The 22,568-nt window shown below is 37.3% G+C and overlaps 2 protein-coding genes across 6 annotated transcripts in view; both read left to right on the top strand.

Annotated features, from left to right (window-relative positions):
• msi (RNA-binding protein musashi) overlaps positions 1 to 22,568 on the top strand; it is a 139,772-nt gene that overhangs the window by 8,618 nt on the left and 108,586 nt on the right. For 2 of the 5 annotated variants that reach the window (XM_089470690.1, XM_089470682.1), the window contains exons 1-2: positions 15,504 to 15,761; positions 18,443 to 18,849. The exons of 1 other annotated variant lie outside the window; for it this stretch is intronic. In XM_089470690.1, coding sequence (XP_089326816.1) covers positions 18,743 to 18,849 — 107 coding nt within the window. In that variant the 5' untranslated portion in view covers positions 15,504 to 15,761; positions 18,443 to 18,742. Of the gene's footprint in view, positions 1 to 15,503; positions 15,762 to 17,399; positions 17,539 to 18,442; positions 18,850 to 22,568 lie in introns of those variants that run through there. 2 more of the 5 variants (XM_089470687.1, XM_089470684.1) reach the window with 2 other exon arrangements.
• LOC149270522 (NEDD8 ultimate buster 1) lies at positions 1,372 to 3,753 on the top strand. The gene has a single exon (XM_089476307.1). The coding sequence runs from the start codon at positions 1,805 to 1,807 to the stop codon at positions 3,674 to 3,676; it is 1,872 nt and encodes a 623-aa protein (XP_089332433.1). The 5' UTR covers positions 1,372 to 1,804; the 3' UTR covers positions 3,677 to 3,753.

The raw sequence follows: 22,568 nt of genomic DNA, 5'->3' as shown, positions 1-22,568 counted from the left end.
ACAGAGGACAATTCGGGCCCGAGGCGTAAACTTATTCCGAACAGACATTCATTCTTTTTTTTTTTTTGCCATACACAATAAGCCGCGGCACTTTTCATTAGCAGCCACACTTCGGCGACAGCCGTGGGACAGGGACAGAAAGTACACTGAGAGAAAAGTGTGCTGAAGAAATATTGTCAATAATTGATAATCGTATTTCCCATATAATACTAACAATTGTTATAAAAAAAAAAAAAAAAATTCCTTTTTCTGTATTTAAGCTTCATTTCTGTATTAGCTTCTTTTAAGTGTAGGCAATGCAATACTATATAAAATTGATAATTAGAAAGATTTAATAAAAGTATTTATTATTAATTTAACTGAAATAAATTTAAAAAATTTTGTTTTTCAAAAGGAAGTCATTATTTGTTTTCTGTGTAAGATACTGAAATTTTTCTCTCGGTGTATGTATTGTAGTCTATCTATAAACTGTCTTGGCCTTGCTGGGCTTTACTTCTTACTTTTTCTGGCGCCTTTGTTGCAGTTATTAACCCTTAACCGCACATAACATTTATTACCCACATTGTTCCTCACTCACACTAATGCACACGCAGACATATATACCTTCTATATATATATATATATATATATATATATATATATGTACACACACACACAGACACAAGCAGACAGAGGGCCAAACAAGTCGCCTGCGTTAAGCTGACAATGACATTTGGTCTCTCCCTCTCTCCCTCTGTCCCTCTCTCTCTCTCTATCACTCTCCTTCCAGTTGATTGTACGCTGTGTGGACGACTTTTGTCTGTGGTTTATCGCTTTTAATTTGTCGCCGCGTCTTTGGGGCTCGTTAAGTCGCCCTTTTTCCACTTTTTCCAATGCGTCCTTTCCATTGCTTCTTTCTCTGCTTCTCGCTGAGTGAATTTCCGTGGCGATAATTGGCTCTGTGCACAAGGCTAAGAAAATTAGAGATTTGTTGCTTGGTGATTCGTTACAACATGTTGAATGCCAAGAGCTTGGCTCTGCGTTCTCTTTTCCCACTTTACAGGCGTTCCCGAACTAATGCGAGTTTATTGGTTTTGCGCCATGCAAGTCTGTCTGTCCGTTCGACTTGAAATTCGTCTACTTGACTTATAAAATGTTACTACTTATGAGATGCGTCTATTTTGAATGTAATATATTTATATATAGTTGAATAATACAATATAATTTGTGCCTTCAGTGGAATCATATTCTTCATAAATAATCAGCTGAATAGCTGATTAAATTTCAATATACAATATTTTATTTCATTAAATTCGGAGAGTTTTTAGAAGAGATATAATTTTTTCTATTTTTAGGAGTGTTTCATTGAATATATATTGCGTGCATTTATAGATGACGTACATAACTTTATGTAACCTCATACTTAACGTTATTGTACATCTTTTTTTGCTTGATCCATTAATCTCTTATACCTTGTATTGTATTCTTAACAAAATTACCAATATCTTGGATATTTGCCAATATAAACAATTCTTGAAAGCTTCATGAGGAATATCTTCGCGGAAAGAATTCCAACCAAAAATAGATTCTGAACTCAAAGTTGAAAAACAAATTTGATAAATTTGCTTGGTTAAATAGTATATGAACAGTTTTGGTCCAGTCCAATTCATATGATTTAAAAGTCAAAATTATTTTTGTGGAATTAAAAAATGTTTAAATGAAATGTGACAACAAAATTTGGAAAAAATATACATATATGGATTTTGAGCAATACGTCAGTACAGCAATAAAACTCGTGTACGAAAGTGAAGAATAGCTTATAGAAATGTCCGATTCGGATAATAATCTTGTGCGACTGCGCGCACGTTTGCAGCAGCGCGGCGTAAAGTTGTGGGAGTCGCCGTATTATGTGGAAAATGTGGGCACCAGCGATGCGGCCGTGGAGGGTCTCGCCCAGGAGCTGAGCCGGGAGATGCACATAAGTGCAGCTAGCTGCAAAAACTCATTGCTGGAGCTGCAGCAGCACGCGCTGCGCAAATTGAGCGCTCGCCGCGAGTTCAATGAGACGGGGCTGGCCACCTTCCACGTGCGCTGCGTGGACAGCCACGGGGGCACCGTTCGCTTGCTGCAGGTGAAGTGCAAACTGGCCGAGCCGGGCGCCATGCTGCAGGTTAAAATTGCGCATGAGCTGCGGCTGAGTGAGGCGGATCACGTGAAGTGCATATCGGCGGGCCGGATGGTGGCGCCACAGGCGACGCTGCAAGACCAGGGCTTGAAGAACAATCAGCAGCTGCTCGTGATTGTGGGTCAGGCAGATGCCCAGGGCGAGGCGCTGTATGAGCGCATACGGCAGATAAAGCGGGATGTTGAACTGGTCATCGATTCGGATCATCATTTTGTGGATCTGGAGGATCAGGATGGCAACGCCATGTTTCTGCCACCGCACGAGAATCGCGCCCTACTCCTGGGCATGGCGCTGTGCGAAAAGGCGCGCTCAGCCATGCGCCGGGAGCAATACGATGAGGCCCTGCTGCTCTTCCTCGAAGCGGACGAGAAGTTCAACAATTGTGACTCCAAGTTTCTGGAATGCGTGGACAACTATGCGCTGCTCAACTTGGACATTGTGTGGTGCTATTTGTGCTTGAAGAACATAACCCAGCTGCCGGATGCACAGCGTCGGCTCGATGTCTGCGAGCGCATTCTGCAACGCAGCTATGGCCCGAACTTTAGTCGCTTGTATGCCCTGAAGGGCTCCAGTTGTCCGGAGCGTGCGATTATTGTGCGGCTGCAGCTGCTCCAGGGCATCATCCTTTTCCACTCGAATCGCCACGATGAGGCGCGTTCGCGTCTGCAAACCGTGGCCACAGCTTTGGGCGAGCTGAAGGTGAATACCGAGCAGCTGGCAGTGCTGATGGAAATGGGCTTCGATGCGTCGGCAGCGCGTTTGGCTCTACGCTCCAGCAATGGCAATGTGGAGCGGGCGGTGCAGTTTATCCAACAGCGTAGGCTCAGCGTACAGCAGGCTCGTCTCAACTCCGACTCGGAGCGGGAGCTGAGCCGTCGCCTAGCCCAGATGCAGGTGGGCAACGATGATCGTGATTGGGTGCATCCGCGCAGCGTCTGTCGTCTCATGGAGCTGGGCTACGAGCGCTCGCTCGTCGTGGAGGCACTACGTCGCACTGGCAACGATATAACCAAGAGCCTAGAGCTGCTGCAATCTCACTCGGAAGAGCTGCGTCGCAATCTGCCCGCCACCCAGACAGCCGACGAGCAAATGCTCTTCACTCTACGTGAGCTCGGCTTCAAGCTGTCCGCTGCTCGTGCCGCTCTAGAAACCACTCGCAACAATCTCGACAGCGCCATTGACTTTCTGCTCAAGAGCTTTGCCACCGAGCAGGAGCTGCACAGTGTCATCGAGCACATGACCAGCTTGACCGAACAGGGCGCTGCCACGGATGACTCTGCTTCTGCCTCCGCCTCCACATCCACCTCATCCGCTCGATGGACTGCGCTCACGCCCAGCAAGCTGGCTCTGGTTAAGTCGGTGCTGAGCAAGGCTCAGACCGAAATCGAATCGTACAGCGCCTACAAGCGCTTCAATGAGGATATTCCCGACATCGATCAGGACTATTTGGACCTACCCTTGGAGCAGGAGGAGCAAATACTTAACGAGTACAGACAGCTATTGGAACATTAAAGTTTGCATGCGCAGCATTTGTGTTTTATTTTGTTTTACAATAATTACCGTTTGTTGCTTGTTTTATCTTCTATCAATATGCCATATTTAATTGGTTTGAAGTCTACACAATATTATGCTCTAATGGTAAATTTATTTTCGTATTCGTATGACGCTAGCTGAATGCTAACATAGCGAAAGCGTATCAATAATTATATTTAAAAATTAAATATTTTATTTATCAATATAAATACATATTATTATTAATATGCACACATTTTTATCAATTCAATTTCTTTTTAAATCATTTATATTCATAGCTTGCAAATAACAATAGTTCGTTTAGATTATTCACGCTATATTCGCCCAATCAACCGCAAGAAATCATGCTCTCTCTCTCTCTCTCGATCTGAGCAAAAGGCTTCGATTCTTTTCGTTTTTGTATTCTGTTGAGCGCTTTCGTTCGTGTGACGCTCATTTAACGAACATCGTTTCGTGAGAGATACGATTGACGTTCGCGCAATGAGCGTCAAGTCTTCATGTTCACATACACATTCACACCTCTTCTCGTATGCCATCGATTTGTTTGGCGAACTCGCATACATAGAAACATACTCGCAGACAATACATACACAAAAGACTATTTGCTTGGTGAAACTCAACCAATCGAGTGGGCAACAACAAGAGCGAAAGTAAACAACAACAGCAAGGAGATCGTAAACGAGCTCGATGAAGAGTCGATGCATGCGGTTGCTCTTTGAGTTTCTTTTCAAAGTTTGAGTAAATAGCACTTATTTGCAGACATTAAACAGCGGGCAACAGTTATTTGCTAGCTATGTTAAAATAATAAATTAACAGTAAGCCGGCTCTAGATTGCTCGATTAACTGCTGTTGACTATGTTAACTTAATTTACCATTTTCGCTGTTATAAAATATAAATATAACACAGATTTCTAGCCTTTGTGATCGTTGCGTACATAATCAGAGAGAGACACTCAAATGGACAGCGCTAAATAGATTCCGCTCAGTATATGGGCTTTCGACTTGTTTTATGTGTTACCATTAATTATAAATCTACAATTCGTTAATGCTCTTGGCTCCTCTGTAGCTCATCTGTCAAAGTTGAGCATTAGCTTTTTAATCCCCCACTCGAAAGGGTATTTATATTTCTTTGTTTTTTAGTTTTCGTCGACAATCACTCATAAATTTGCTATAATTTGGCTTCTAGCTTCGCACACACACACTCACACCCACAATTTACCCGCTTGCGCTGCAAAGTATGCTATGCTATTTTTTGCTAGCTGTTTACTCGTGTGCATAAACATGTCAGATTTGGCTGTATGTGTGTGTGTGTATGTGTTTGCGTGCTGTTGACTTTTGTGAAAATTAATAATTTTTCAACAAACTACAACTCCAAAACGAACTCCACGCCCATCTCGCCTGCCAGTGCCCTAGTGCTCCCACTCGCCATGCAACTTCTGCGCTTGATGGCCAAATAATTTGTCGTCTGTGTGTTTGTTTCCGAATCGTTAAGTCTCAAATAAACTTAGTTGGCATTGTTGTTTGCTGTTTGCTGTATTGTTGCTTGTTGTTGTTAGGTAGATTTGTCATGCCATGCCGCACATTTTTTTGAGTGGCTGACATTTCACTTGACTGAGCCACGATTCCGTCCCAAAAAAAGCAAAAAGAATTTGCGCACATTTCTTTCGAATTGGGATTAAATCGTGCGTGTGTGTGCAGAAAAAAAACAATTTTCTTGAGTGTTCATTTCCATGCAGCTCGCCTTAAACACTTTAAATTCGACATTTATAATGGATAAATAGTAGGTACATTTTTTCCCTATATATAATAGGCGGCTGTACGAGTGCCTGTCCAAATGCCGGCCGCATATTTTCTCTGCTGCTGCTGCTGCTGCCGCCTTTTGAGCCAACAAATTATGCAGCTACAAATAGAAAGAAGAAGTACCACAAAAAAAATGTCAAAATGTTGGCAACGCGCTGCAGTTGAAGTAGATGGCGGGCGCCGTGGGCCGGGGCGGGGGCGTGCCTGTCTTATTTAGTAGCGAAAATGAGCAGCGGCAGCGCTTAGAGTCCTGTAACCAAGGACTTGCCGCGAAAAAAAGGGTTGCTTGAGTGAACTGCCGGAGAGGGTGCTGTAGAGTAGGCGCGGTATGGGCGTCAGGCTTGGGCTGCATTCACTGGCTGATTTCCGTCATTTGTTGCTGCTGCTGTTGCTGCAACTACCACAGCGACAGGCACAGCCAGAGTTACTGCCACTGCCACTGCAACTGTAACTGCAGCTGCTGTTGTCATCAACAGTGAGCAACATTATCATTGTAGTTGCAAGTGCCGCAATGCCCTGTAAAAATTGACAATTGCTTGCAAGTGGGTATTCCAAGCGCGTATAACTGAATGTTGTGATAGGTAAGAATCTGTAATAAATTATCTTGTAAATAATAATAAAAAATAATGTAAAAAACTAAATAAAAATAATTTAATTGATTTTTTCTTTAAAAAATTAAATTAGGTAAGATGAAATGGACACTAAAAAGAACTTGTTTAATAAAAAATAAAATAATTTATTAAAAACAAAATAAATAAATATATGAAAATACAAATAAAATCAGTAGAATGCAAAGTTAGTTCACGTCAGCTTCTTTGGATTCTGTATATAGAATGGAATTAGTTATATGGAGTTTACTTGCTATCGCTATACCAAAACACAATAAATCAGTTAACTAAAACATCTAAAATATGAAATGAATCTTTTAAATATTATATAAATTTGCCAGGCAAATTCCTCAACTCTACCTAAGAAGCCGAAAAGCTCAAAGTATATATGTATATGTATATACTCAATCCCAATCACTGGGTAACTCTTAGTTTCGCATGCCTCATCTAAGCGCATTTCCTTTTGTTACTGTTGTTGTTGTGTGTCCTCATTATCGTTTGCTGCCTGCCATGCTCTTCTCATGTCTTTTGGCATTTACATTCCATTTTAATATTTATTTTTTTCTATTTTTTTGTATTACTTCTTCTTTTTTTATCAAGTGGCAGGCTGAAGAACTTTAATGGCTTTGAAATGCACTTGGAAGTGAGCAGGAAAAAGATTTTTTCACTTCTTAATTTATTATACAAAGTGAACACAAAAAAATCTCTTACAAAAATCACAAATGAGTGTGTCTAAATTAATGGGTTAAAATGTTGTACTTTCGGCCAAAGACGCATTTATACATCCTAAATATCTGATACATAAAGATGATTTTCCAAATTTAAAATGTTCGCTTTTCTCTATCATTTTACAATTTTCATCTCCCTAATTTTATTTCTTTGTCTTGTTTTTTTTTTATTTTTATTTTTTTTTTTACTTTCATTTAAATATCTTGAAGAGCTTCTTTCACTTGAATTTGGTTTTTCTTTCAGCTTTTTATTATGATTTGGTATTAAACTTAAAGCTGAGAAAACTTTGCTTGGGTGAACTTTTTTTTACTTTTTCCCTAAGTTTTCTGCAGTTAATTAAAAGAAGACGTTTCTTCATACAATTTTTTTTATTTTGGCTGCATAAATTACAAATTAGCCGAGTCAAAATCAGCTTTCACACAGCCAGCCACAACTTAACCCCCATATCATTTTCATTCCCATTCTATTCGGTCAGCGCTTTGTGCTTAGAAAGTGAAAATAATGTAAATGATAAAATTATTTAATGATGCGGAAGTGCGTTGATAAGCGAACGACAAATAATACCAACAAATGATGCTGCTGCTGCTGCTGCTGCGGCTCCTGCTGCTGCTAAGCTTGGTATTTGTTTACCCTAACTGTGGGGTATTTTGGTATTCATTCTGAACGGTGGTAAATGCATATCGATACCATTGTAATCGATAACAAATTGCTTATTTTTTGTTACTTTTTTTGTGAGTCTTGATTTAATTTCTACAAGATCACTTTATGAATTTCTGTTAAGTAGATATATGCTTATATACTAATTTGTTTTTTTTTTACTATCCTACCCCCATTTAGCTGTATGTTTTTTTTTTTTTTTTTTTTTTTTTTTTTAATTTTAAAATATTTTGATAGCTTTACAAGAGTGTCATTTATATACTTTCTCAGTGAAATGTCTATACTTATTCATTCAATCAAAATTAATCAGAAAATATCAAAAAAATATATTTTCTGTTAAATTATATGTGAAGTAACTTCTAATACTTAAGAAATTATTTTATTCAAAAAAAAATATATAAAAAATATATATAAAAAATATATATAAAAAAAAAAATTATAAAAAATGTTCTAAGATAGTTCATATCATCGTTAAGCATTTCTTTTCTATACCGAATTTTGAGTAATGACAGAGTTTTTGTCTATATTGATAGACAATTTGTTAGTGTATTTCATGCGTCATCATGCGCTGCAGCGAAAAAAAAGGAATATAATTCCATCTAACTTTATGATAATTTCAAACTGATTATTTGTATACGAAAAAAAAGTTAAGGAAAATTCATATTTAAACTTTTATTTGTTTTTTGGCCAAATATTTTGGAAAATAAAAGTGGGAGAATAAATGCCAAACAGCTGCGCCTACGCCAGGGGGTATGCAGCACATTTGGCTTTCCACTTATTTAGGTAAATCTATGAGGGCATATCCAAAGTTGTGCGCCGCTTTCTAATGAGCGAGACTCATGTGGCTGGGAACTTTATGCGCTCGTAAAACAGTTGCCAAAGAGCCGACTGCCAAGCGAGTGCTCCGTTCGAAATTGAGGACATAACTTTGCAGCAATTTACATACTCATTATGGCACTCGCTCAGCGGCTGAGCGGCGGGAAAAAATGTCAAATTAAAATTGCAGCACAAAAAATAAATACAGTTTAATTAAAAGAACACAAATTTCACGACTGTACATTTCACGAAATGTATATAAATATATCTACCTTATATACATATATAGATATGGCAATCAACAATTTGTCACATTAAATACTCTGCTCCACTTAGCTTACTCGTAATTTTATTTGTTCGCCAAAAGAGTTGTTGAAATGTTCAATTACACAAAAAAAAAAAAAATAATAAAAATAAGTTGCATATGTAGATTGCTCTGTGTGCATGAGTACGTGTGTGTGTGTGTGTTGGTTAGGGTGACTTTATTGATGTGTCAAGAGCGTGAGGGGTTGCGCTTTTGTGTGTCAACTACAGCAGGACTTCATTTCATGTACATGCGTGGCTCTTTTTTCACTGATCTCATTTTAATTACGTTTTAATTAAACTTTTCCTTTTATATTACAGTTAAAACAATCTGGCAACGTTAATCAAATACACTGAAATTTTAAGTTGAAAAAAAAGCCACGCATGTACATGAAATGAAATTCTAAGCTAAATGAGTTGTATCTCATTTTGTTTAATAAACAAATATTTTACAGTCTAACGGTCAGCAAAGTGAAAATTGCAGAAAACCAATATACTCACTTCGCTCACTTCGTGAACGAATATATAACAAAACAAAATTTTCACACAAAAAAAAAAAAAAAAAAAAAAAAAAAAAGATAAAATTTTTGGGACTGGATAATAATAAAATCGAAATTATATAAAATAGGCATGATCTTAAATTTGAAATTTGGCGATTCTAGCTTTAAAGGTACAGAAGATATAATTTTATAACTTTTTCGATCAGGTTTTCGATGGCACTAAAATGGAAATGGCTATCGATTTTCCAAAAAAATACTCGATCTTCGCTTGTTATACAGAGACACCTACAAAAATGTTAAATCTCTAGGTCTTATAGATTCAGAGATCAACGCGTTCATACATACGGACGCAGAAATTTAAAATATAAAATAAATCTCTTCTACTTCTGGCAGCTCCAAGAAGCGTGCTACTGTTATGAGGCATATTACATATAGATTCAAACGAAGCAAAGTTTTTATACAAGTTTTAATGTAGTTCTCTTGACTGGCTCTGATTGTGAGCCAACTCATGCATACTTGGAGCTTAGAAAACTCTGTTGCTCATTATTGTTGCCGGCAGCTGTTGGTGCTCGTTGTCCAGTCGCAGTTTGCGGTCGTGTTGCTGCAATCGTCTGTGCAACAGCGTGTTGTTGCACCTACATAAAATGCGCAAATGATGCGTTGCGAATGGCCGAGCCGATGGGGCTGAGGCAGGAGCAGGTGCTAGCTAGCGGGGGCAGCGGAGAGAGACGAACACCAAAAACTGTCGCAGTCACAAATTTTGCGTCTGGCAAACAAAACAAGTTCGAGGCGCCCACAACTACAACAATAATAACAACAACAGCAATCGGTTGTAAAGTACAAGAGGCAACATTTGCTAATGACAAACATTGCAGCAGAAGGGTTGTCGAGAGGTGGGTTTGCCGGGGGGCAGGTGCCGGGCGATTTCTGGCACGTCCAGCCATAACAATGATGACGTCGGAGACTGTGAATTTAAACGTGCCTCCACCCAGTGGGGCAGCAATTTTATTATTATGCAGCATGCGTTAGCAAAGAGGGCAAACAAAAAAATATATAAAAATATAAAATACCCTATAATAATATTTCTGTGAATTGCTTAATAATATGAATATTTTGAACTAGTTGAATGATTTATTTAATATACACTATTTCATATTTTTTCTACCTCTAAGTCATTGCAAAGTCTCGAAAGGTTATAGTTATCGAGTGAGCGCTGTACTTGTAGATGACTCTAGTTACGTGCTTAATATAAATGCCGATAATACCCTTTCAGGCAGGCTGTGAGATGGTCATACAAAATCTATAGGTACAGTCGCATAAATACGCCCAGGACATATGCTGCACATAAATATTGCATGGTATTTTTATAGTATTTTTATTATTATAGTATATGGTATTTTTTTTGGGTAACTTTTAATTGCACTGAAAGTGTGGATAAAAAATTAACTTGTGCTTTTCATGCATTTTTAATAGCCGACCGCCTCGTCTGTCAGACAAACCGCTGACCGCACACACACACACAGGCACTCTCACACATATGCAGATGAATAGTGGGTATGTGTGTGTGTGTGCAAGAGAGATAGAGAGAGTGTGAGTATCTGGCAGCCTTTCAGCCTTTCGGCGACACTTGGCGCGTTCAGCTATGATTTGTGGCATATTTATGTAAATTTGTGGTTTTTTCTGTTAAACATCCTCCAAGCCGCAGACCAGAATGCAAAATAAAAAGAGGATCCATACGACATATACAAATATATACATAAATTTAAGAGAGAGAGAGAGAGAGTAGTGAACGGAACCCGGAAGCATTTAAGCTTTCAGCTAAGCAGCAGGTGCTGCGGCCAAGCAATTAATGAGAGCCTGGTTTATTATTATGAGCGTTCGTTGAGCAAGCCAGACGAAAGGAATTTCACATAGTGTTCTATTGGAGGAGGATTTTAGTATTTGATATTTATAGCCACCGAAATTTTCAAAGCATACATATACATATTCATAGGTTTTGAGCTCATTTCGCCTTAAATAGTTCGGCTCTGAAATTTTATACGCCCATTGAAAATGTGAAATTTAAAATATATATAAAAATGTATTATAATTTTTTTTTTATTGATTATGTCTAACATACATTTGAGCTTTCATATATATTTACTGTTTAAAGTATACTCTTAAAAAAAAAATTAATAATTTTAGTGGAAATGAAGGTTAATGAATCATTTTTTTATTTATAAAATTAATTTATATAATTATGTGTATGTATATTTTTTATATATTATTTTTATTTATTCAACTTTAGTATTTTAATTTATAATATTTTATCCAATATTTCCGATAGTATATAATTGAAATCGTTAAAAATTTATAGATATGAATATTTGTAATCAGCTAAATTTTTTATTAGTATCTATGGATCTATTCGATTGTACATGTCAGTCCTTTATCAAATCGTAACAATAAATCGATTATTCTTATGGAAGTAATACAAAATCGTAAATCTCCAAACTCTCGCCTTTCACTTCTCAAAAACATATGATTGAAAATTTTAAAATAGAGAAAAATATTTCTGTGACTTTATTTATGGTGATAAGAGCGTGACTTACGTTTAATTATAAAATACATACATATATTAACTAAAGCTACAACATTTCAATTGAAATGGAAATGAGTTTTATATTTTCTGTTTTTGCCCACTTTTTGCTACTTAAGATGAATTATTAATCAAACCTCTACCGTTTAGTAGAGCACTTACTATCTGGCTTATTGGTCAGAAATCATTTGCTACACGTGTCTAATCAATTTGTAGCGTTTCACCTGCCTCCCCTTTATATGCCACTGGCTACATTTTTGGAAACAAAGACAGGGCAACAAAGGGCTTGACCACATACAAGCCCATACCCACACACACAGACTCACACATTCACGCAATAGCTAGGAATTTGCGTTGACGACTTCGTTGATGCGGCTAACCCGCTGTCGGCCTCTTCATCTGTCCAGCTATCCTTTGGTCCTTTGGCCCTGTTGGTGGCTGGCGGGCTGCTCGTTCTGCTTCTGGTGACACGCTGCCACGCTGCCATTGTGGACAGGTGTGCATGATTTATGACATTTACATATCAGCGCACTGATGAAGCGCGTTGATGCGCTGACAACGACAGATGCTCGAGGGCTCATCTCACACACACACACACGTACATACATACGTATATGTATATATATGTATATATGTGCATATGTACATATGTGTATACATGTGTCCAGTCGGAAAACTGGCAAGAGCAAGTGATTTGCAAATTTGTGCACTGATTGAATGATATATTACGCTCGTCTTCAGCTAGATGGAGCAATACCTTCTCTGTTTTCATCTAGAAAGTTGCGGCACTTGAGTCTACAAACTTTTTGACATGAATATTGAATGAGCCGGAGTTTATGAAACTTTTAACGTGCTAGTATATAAAAAGTTACATATTTTAAGAAATGACTTAATACATCATTCATTGGTTTTCATGTTAAGCATCGCCTCTCTATGTGCTTATCTAATCTAGCCTTTAATTTTCCTTATGTATAAGCCTCTCTAGCTCTTTCTTTTCTTCTAATTATATCTCTCTTCTTCTCTTTATATCTTCTTTATTGGTATTCCTCCTTATGTGTCCTCTATCTACCCTGTGCTTCTCCTACTCTTTATCCTTGGTTTTGTTTCTTTCTTCTTTTATTCATTCTTCTTCTGTGTGACTTTCTCTCTCTACTTTATTCTCTATCTTTGTCATTTTCTATTGTTATCTGTCTCTGACTTTCGTCCGCTCTCTGTCGCTTTTCTATTCGATTCTCATAGTTTTTAACTATCTTGCTTATATTAACTTACTTTGAATATTGTAACGTTTTCTTCTTAATTCAATTTTAGATCAGATAAAGTCTTAAAAGATAAACCAATATTCCAGCAGCTTCCAGTTCGCTAAATTTATGTATATTTATAAATCTTTATATTAACTGTAATTTGCTGACGTAAATCGTCAGATCGATTACAAATTGCTTCTTAAATCTAAGGTATAGGTTATCTTCCATTCCCTATGCTTCCAATGTCCGTCTGTCTGCTTGTCTGTTTGTTGTCGTTTTGCCTGGCAGACGCCAGCTCTCAAATTCAGCTGACTATGGCAACACATGTGCCTGATATCTGCTTCAATCGAGGCAGCAACCTCTAAGCCTTGGCTAATTGTTATATGCGCCCATCACAAACACTGAACAGCAACGTTGACAGCAACAATGAACACAAACACAACAGCAGCAGCAGCAGCAACAACAACAACAACAGTAACAACAAAAGCAACAGCAAATGCGAAGGACATGCAAATAAATGACTGCAAGAGCCATGTCACTACCATAAAAATAAAACATGTTTCTGTGAGCCAAGGCTTAAAAGCTGCCGAATGGCTTTAAAAGCAAACAAAAAAATTTTAAATAAATCATTTTTTTTTTATATATGTATACATAATATGCGATAAAGTAATTATTTAATAAGCAAATATAATATTTAAAATAAAATAAATAATAATATTGCTATAGCAAACAACCGACCACATCATTCTTGTTCGATATATAATATTCCGTTAATCTTAAGACTCCTAGAACGAGAGACACATAGCAGAAAACCAATATACTCTTTCGCATATTGTGAATACGTATAAGTATTAATTTCACTCCTCTAACTCTGCAGCCCTGGTGTTGTTGTAATGGCACGTGATTTAAGGTTATGGCAGTTTAATTAATAGACTAATAGCCGGAGCTTTGGCTGGTTAAAGCTCACAGCTGTGAGTCCCTCCCTCTCTCTCTCTCTCTATCTCTGTCTCCCAACAGCTGCACCCTTGTGCTGCCAGCTCAATTACCCCCTTCTCCTCGTCCCCATACTCCACAGCCTTTTGCTTGCCGAGTAGTTGCTCTATAGAAAAGTGACCCGAAATTAACGTTTCGATTGCCAGACAAATTCTAGCGCGCCAAAAATTTGGCAGCCAATTAAAAGAGCCAATATTCTATATATTATATATAGTAGGAACAGATTTCACTAATTACTTTTATGACCCAATTTGTTTGGCAGAGATTTCTGTGCGCTTTTTGTTATAAATTTTACCTTTACTCTAGCCATAAAACGAGCCCCATTCCCAATGCGTTTCTGCATGCTCAAAGCCGTTCCACATTCGCCCATTCCAACGGCTAATCGAAGACAGGCGTTCCAAATTTATTGCTGTCAGCTAGGAGACACTTATAATGAAGAGAGGGAGAGAGACAGAGTGAGGCTGGCAGAGAGGAGCAGAGGCGTGTCTCGTCTGCTCCTTTGACCTGTCTGCCTCCCTCGCTCTCTTCTCCGTTTCAACTGTAACATTTGCAGTTGTTGTTGTTGTTGGGACTCTTGTCTTTTTATTTCTGAGTCTTATTTCATGCTCCAGGCACAGCAAACAAGTTTCTTGTGTTCCGTTTTCCGTTTCTTCGCTGCCTGTTGGCAACAATAATACAGCAAGCAAGACAGAGAGAAAGAGAGAGCGAACAAACAGTCACCGTCAGCTGCTTTGCTGCAGAACTTGTTGGGGCTGCGCTTCTTGCTTACTTTGTTTTAAACTTTACAAATAAAAAAAAAAAAAATAAAAATAAAAGAACTTTCAAATAAACAATTTTAAAAATTCGCAACATGCTTTGATGTCTTTGATGTTAGTCGTTGCCTAGAGGTGTACACAAACATCTAATTTTGATTGATTGATTTTAATCGACCGACTTAACAAAAAGAATTATTTTCGGTTTGACATTTAAATTCTAAGTTAATAATTCCCAAATTTGATTTCAAATCTCGTTTTTAACATTTGCCAAAATTTTCCCCTATTCAAATATCAAACTTGCCCAATTCAACGTATAAGATACAAATATCTTATACAATATCAAAATACGTTCCATAACGATGCTATACTCATTTTTATCCACACCACAAACAACAACAAGATGCTTAAAGAACGGAAGCATGAAACTGCGGGCATTGCATTGCATGGCAGTGCAAGCGAGCTAGCAATAATGATGCCAACACGTTTGTGTCGCTATCTCACACTGCTTTATCCGAATAGGCGAATTCGCCGCATACAATAAGCAAAACAAACTACTACTCTCCAGCGAATCGCAGCGAATGTTTATTTGTTGCACACAACGACTTTTGGGTGGGTGTTTGGAGCGGAGAGCAAGACTCAAATGAGTAGTATTTCGCAATGGTCGCTCCACATGGCGATCCCAGCGCCGAGAAGAAAAGAGAGAGCGCTCTTGTTTTGGTTTTTATGCTTGCCGCAAGAAAACATATTCTACTCAGAGAGGGCGTGAGAGAGGGAGAGAGAGCGAGCTTGCCAAGCGAATTGAATGCCATGCTTTCCGGCATCGCTAGTTGTCAGTTTGGTTCCGACCGTTACAACGTGAAGTTCAGCGCACGGTGATTTTTGTGCGTCGTTTTGTCGTCGTCGCCGTCGTTGTTTACAGTTGTTTTGTTACACAGCGCGTCGTCGTTAACGTCGTTTCTTTTTGTGGTCGTACCACATAAAATTCTGCTACTTGGGGCAAAGTGCCGTTAAAGGCTCGAAAGGCGGCAAATTAAAAGCAAACAAAATTCCATTTTGTTTGGCTTTTTTGGGGCAAGAGATTAAAGTAAATCCTTAAAATTGTCATTGAGTTTTCAAGTGCAACAAATTGTTGTTCCTTTTCATTTTCACAATTTGTTTATAATAATTGCAAAGAGATTGAAAAAGTGTTCTTTTAATTAAAGTGCGATAGCGCTTTGCGTTTTGCATGAGCAATATTAAATTACGTGTTAAATTGCAATAACAACAAAAACAACAACATAAAAAAAAAACTGCCCTTGTGATGCATGCAAATTAATTATAATAAATATGTGTTTCTATAATATAAATGTATGCATATACAAAAATGTTTATACCAAGAAATATTTAAAGCTGTTTAGTTAGTTATTTTCAATAATTATAAGTTAAACTAATGAAAATTGATTACAAAAACAATGCATTTTTTAATACACAATTATAATTTAATAAATAAATTAGCATAGCCGCAGGACAAACATTGATTATAAGCACTTAATTAAAATGAACTCTTAAATAACGAAATTATAATGAGATAAAAATAAATAAATAACTAAAATAGGAAGTTTTTCCGTTACTTTGAGCTTTCAATGTCATCAATTAGAAGAGTTACGCTCTTGTTTTTTTTTATCGAGTGTGCGATAAGAAATCGTTGAAGAAGAAGCAGCTGCTCGCAGCATACGATTCTTAGAAACTGTTGTATATTGTAATTAAATATGCAGGGCTGCCACAAAAATTCTACGAAAGAACAAAGACGAAAACATGTGATAAATTAGCCAAGAAACTTGGAGAATGTGCTGCATAAGATTTTTACAAAACCTGCCGAAGATTGTATAAGAACCAAAGCTGTATAAGAGAGAGAAAGAGAGTAGCTTACGATCCAAATCTAGATAAATTTTCAAGTTCATACGAAAATTGGATTAAAGAAAAAGAAATGCAAATAAAGCACGCTGTTTGGTGCGTAGCTTGAATAAATTTTATTTAAAAATTCAAATAAATCAAGCTGCCTTTCTGAGTGTGTTTGTATGTGTGAGCGAGACTGTGAAACGCATTAATAAATTAAACAATTATTTTGCGCTCTTGTTGTTTTAGAGTCAACAAACGCGTCAGCTTATCCGAAACTGAGCTTCAATATAAAGGCAGCAACAACAACACAACAGCAGCAGAAGAAATGCGAGCAAAAACAAAGCGCGCTAAATGTGAGAACAAAGCGTTATAAAAGACGCGGGCGGTTGTTCGTCACTGTTGCTCTCGCAGCTTAGGCTTGTCCACCAGCCTATGGTTGTTGTTGTACTATTGCACACGTCGGAAATGATTACGTTGGTTATATGGAAGGGATGTGGGAAGGGGGACAAGGCAAGGCGGTTAGCGGCATTTGAGTCTTCGTCTCCGTCTTCGTCATAGTCATCGTCATCAACTCATGTTGCATATGGGTCTCATGTGTGCTTCATACCCAGCAGCCGTCTGAGACGGTTGGATTTTTACCCCAACTGTTTGCCAAGCGGCGAAAATGGTTGAGCTCAGCTCACCTCTCTTTGTTTCTTACTCTGTCTCTCTGTCTCTCTCTCACTGAGTGCGCTGAAATGTGGTTATCCTGGTGAGAGCGAGTTTGTATGAGTTTTTCGGCGAACTTGCAACTTTTGCGCTGCTCTTCGCTTTGGGCAGCGCTTCAGCGCTCCTGCGATTTCAGTTGACAAAAGTTCCTTGCGCTGTACGGACCTTCAATTCTTGACGTTTGTCGTAATTGCTGTCGTAATATCGTCACGCGCTGTTACTTTGGTCGAGCCGTCTTTGTGTACGTGCGAGTGAAGAGTGACTCAAGTATATATGTATGTATGTACATACATACATAAGTGGGGAGACAGAGAGCCGCGTAAGCTGCTGCTGCTTTTTTTTTTTTTTTTTTGGTAGTTTAGTTGGAGGCACCACACACATACAGTTAAAACAATATCGAGCTTCTATTAATATTTGAATATATAAAGTATTATATTCTCAAGAATCTAGCTATATGAAATTGAAATTCATATATGTAAATGCAAGAGTCTGTTTATCAAAACGCAATAGCAGCAAAAGCAGCCGCATACAAAGGCAAATTTATTTTATTTTTTTATCACAACACACGCACATCAATGTGTACACGCCAATACAATCACAATTCGCCGATGTATGCGTGAAAAAAGCCGGCAATGTCAAGCGAATACGACGTAAAGAGCAACACCAGAATCAGAAGTCAGCAGCAACAAACATACTAACGAAAGTAAAAGCAAAAAAGAAAAGAAGAGGCAGAAAAGCAGTAGAGCAGCAGCAGCAACAACAAAAGCAAACTAAGAAATTAAAACAAAACTAGTTGATTGTTTAACGGGCAAAGACTGACAGCCGCAGCAAGCGATTGACAGAGCGAGACAGAGAAAGAGAAAGAGAAAAAGTGATGTGACCATTAAAGGGGGAAAATACGTAGAAATGGAAAACGCAAAAACAAGAAAGAGCAGAGAATAAGAAAACATGTGCTTGAGCTAAGACTTGCTATATTAAGGGGATCTTTGGGGGGAAATATAGAATATTTTTGATTAGGCTAAATTAGCCTTCAGTTAAGCTACAAATATAATTTTTTTTTTCATGAACTCCTTTTTTGATTATTATTAAAAAAACATTTACTTTTTTTTTGTATTTTGGACCCCAACATTTGGAAAATATGGTATTTGTTATCAAAATATATATTTCTTAAATATTCAGTTTAGTACATAAATCATATCGGATTTATTGAGGAAGAAAATGTGCTTAACTTAAATGAAATTAGTGAGCAAATATTAAAAATTAAATAGTAAAAAAAATAAATAAAGAAAATATCAGATACTAAAGAAAACAATAAAGGTGAAAGAAATTAACACGCAAAAAAAAAAAAACAAGAAATAAGTTTTGTGTTTTGTGCCGCGACACGGAAGTGTATCAAAAGCCAGCAAAATTTACCACTATATCAACTACAACAACAACGACAGAAGCAGCAGCAGCAGCAACAACAACAACAGCAACAGAATGCTATTCGAGAATCCAGCCGTTGCGGCCAAGCTGCCTTTTCCATATAATGTGCCGCCGCCTCTGCAAGCGGCGGCCGCCGCTGCCGCAGCTGTGCCAAATTTAAGGTAAGAATCAAAAAGAAGCTGAAAAGTGCTTAAGAAAGAGATAGCAGCAACGAAAATAGCTAGAATTCGGTCTCAAGGCCATTTAAGCGTTAATGCGCTTTGTGGTTTGCCATCTCGCATTTTTTGTATTCTTATTTTTTTGACTCTCCCCAATTTCCCTCAGTGGCATATTTATGAAAATTGTTTTGCTTGGCGCCTGATTTTAAATTTTTTATCAGGCACTCAGCTACAGAATCCCGAGCCGTCCCGCTCGTGCGCTATGATATTATCCTATAATTTTAATAAGTTTCTTGGGTAAATTGCATTCATTTCATGTACCCATTATTGTTGTTTATATTCGCATATTTTATATATATGTAAATATATAAATATGTATATATTTTTTTAAATTATCGTATCAATATTCACTTGATGGCCACAGTGAAACGCGAGTGCAAAAAGTTTAAGGGAATGTAGAGAGAATTGGGTAAAGGAGGAAAAATATTAAATCAGGAATGTATAATCATATTATTATTACATATAAGTTAACGATCGTGACGCCTTGTTACCCTAGTGGCGGCCACGTCCAAGGGTTATACTTATCGTGATTTAGTTTCCCAGATTCGGATAAACCAAAAGAAAAACAATCTCGGAATAGTTCGATTTAAATCGTTATAATATCGCAATGAATTATTAGTATGTATTTGTTGTTATTAAAAGTCTCATCGAGTTCAGCTGCCAGCCACAGACTACTCTTCGTCAGGCGGCGGCTTCTATTCTTTCCGTTTACCAGGTCGACGTCGACGTCGAGACATGTTGGGAAGCAGAGGCGCCAAGTTGGTGGTAGGGGAGAAGAGGAAGTGCTATGCATTGACTGGTGTTAACATATATATATATATATATATAGTAAAAATATAAGAAGATACCTAAATATTATTATTTTTTATTAAGATATTCTGCATAATATAGATAATATTCTTAAAAGGTTAGCCAACTACTTAAAAGACTTATTATAAATTAATAATGTATGTATACTAATATATTTCAATATACATATATAAAATAATAAAAAAAAACCTAGCTATAACTTGTTTTGCGACTCACTGTGCCTGAGCAACTTAGTCTAACGAGCTCTGTAAGTACTACTCGTAGGCGGATTTGGCGGGATTATTAATGCACGGCACTTGCCACAACTTGACGTTTATAATGGGCCATTTAGGTCAACGTGAGAGTGTAAACAATGCAGGGACTTGGTTAGCTTGAAGCTGTGGCATTTCAGCTTAAGCTGAGCTTGACTTGCTTTATATATATATATATCATATCACATAAATATTTGTATATTTGTATATATGTACTACATACATGTATTTATATGTATAAATAAATCGGGTGACGACCGTCTGGCGCCTCGCAATTAAGAGTTAAAGTTTTGTGTTTATTTGTCAATTAGTCCCTTTTGTCTTTGTTGTTTTTAATTATTATTTTTTGTATTTATAATAATAATTATGCATGTGGCATTTCACACAGTGCGATGGAGAACGGAATGTGTCAAGACAGAAGTTAATATATAATCTATATCAACAATATTATGAGTAGCACATATTTTGCAATAGCCATATATATGTATATTTGTTTTCTTATGGTGTTGCCCAATTGTGCGTGGCACTGACAAAATAATTAAAAAAGTATAATTAAGCTAATTACGCTCGCATTTAATGACACTGCGGCACAATTAAAGAGCCGACAGCATCCCTCGATCCCCAGAGTTTTTTCTGCCCACATACTTAAGAATTTTACATGCCAACAGAAATACAATGTACCTTGTCCATTATTATGCCCTGCATATACTAAATGGGGTATATCCGACTTGACTTAAATATTGTGATTACAAAAATTAAATAATTATGCTTGGCCAATTATTTATTCTGAAATCTTCGATTGAAGTTTTTCAATGTACCCCAGGGTATCGTTCAGTTCATCAATTCCGCTTGTGTGCACATTACAACGACCGCTGCATAACACTGACACTGACATAATGAAGAAAATGAGAAGCAAAAACTAAAAGCCAAAACAGAAAAAAATGCCTATAAACAAAAATATAAAAATAAAAATAAAATTGAAGCATGAAAAATAAAAGCAAGCAAAATAAGAAATTAAACTCGAACGATGAATGGTTCCCATATTCCTCTTCCTCAGCCCCAGTACTGGCCCCAGCCAACCCAATACCCTGCAATTTGTTTGACTTGTCAGTGTCAGAGCTCTCTAAAATGTGGCGACCAGCGATGTCTGTTTACTTAGCCCAAAGTCTCCGACGTCTTTCAATATTCTAGGATTTTTCTTTCTCTTTCCGTTTGTTGTTGGTTTCTTGTTACGCTTTCTTCTAGTGCAAGTTTAGACAGTTCCCAATAACCGTCCGGGCTATTGCGTATGCTTTTTCGTATTTATAAATGAAACACGCCTTTCTTGTCATTTATTACTGTCACTTTAAATCCAATCAGCGCTTTGTCTATGTTCGGCGTCTGGCTGAGAGCAAGAAGAAAATATACACATATATACACATACATATATATTTATATATAATACTTCATATCCGCCACCAAGTGTCGTGCTGATAATTTTCATTTAAATAAGAAAAACAATGTTGCGTTAAAAATAAATTGGTATTTATTCAAGGCGAGCCGCAAAAGAATAATATTGGAGAGCTTTATGACAGCAGGCTGACAAGGCCGGATTGTTGGGCAGGCGATGATAACTCAAAGTCTGGGACTTAGCACAAGTCTTCTTACTTTAGGATAAGACCGTCGAGGAGGACTAATTAGTATAAAGCTTTAATGAGATTCTAATTATATGCAGAAGCTGTAAGCTTAATGTGCTGAGCAAATTTAAATTGAGTGAAGCACCGTAACGAGAGTGAAAGAGAGAGAGAGTGTGTGTGATATGGGGCGCGCTTTCAGAATAGTTTAGTTTGCTTAAACGAGCTTTCAGAACTAGGCTAAGTGGAGTTCGGAGTTTCAACTCGTGTGAGGCTTTTGACTAAAATGATTATTTTACTAAATATATTAATTATAAAAAAAAAAAAAAAACACACAGCCTGAGGAGGTTTATTTGAATTTTGTATTTATTTATTTATTTTTTGTTTTATATATTGAATTTCAATGAGTAGTCATAGAGCATGATCATCTTCAATAGTAGCATACTTACAATCAAATAGCACTGTAATGCTCTTGAACGTGTAAGCTGCTTAAAATGCAAATCAAGATTTGAGCTCAAGTGCACATTTTACAATCTACTTAAGTTTTCAAGCATGTGACTCAAAGGAGTGCAACAAATCAAATCAAAACTTCCGCATCAATTAGCATCTCTAGTACCCTAGACAAATTCATCCGCTTAAACGTTTTAGCTGTAATCATTTATGCGCGTGGTTGTCTGCTGTGTGTGTGTGTATGAGCGTGGGGACAATGATAATAATATATCACGCATATTAATCAGGGTGCTATCACCTCCTCTCCCCTGCCGCAGCGCATAAATTAATATACTTCAGGTTAACGCACGTGCTGTTAAAGCCAGCTCTCATGTAAACGGTCGACTGTGAACTTGACTTGAAACTCAATTTAAAAATTGATATACATATATATTGTCCCTTGTTTAATTTAATATATATTTAGAGCACACACAATATAATTTTTTTTTTAGTTTTAGCTAGATAAAATTAGCCACATTTTCGCCAGGTGCTCAAAAGT

Source organism: Drosophila arizonae, chromosome 2 (genome assembly GCF_054131065.1).
Source record: "Drosophila arizonae isolate 15081-1271.41 chromosome 2, UAZ_ARI_1.0, whole genome shotgun sequence".
Lineage (NCBI taxonomy): Eukaryota > Metazoa > Arthropoda > Insecta > Diptera > Drosophilidae > Drosophila > Drosophila arizonae.
Note: the sequence above shows the minus strand (reverse complement) of the source record. Positions and strands in the feature narration are given on the sequence as shown.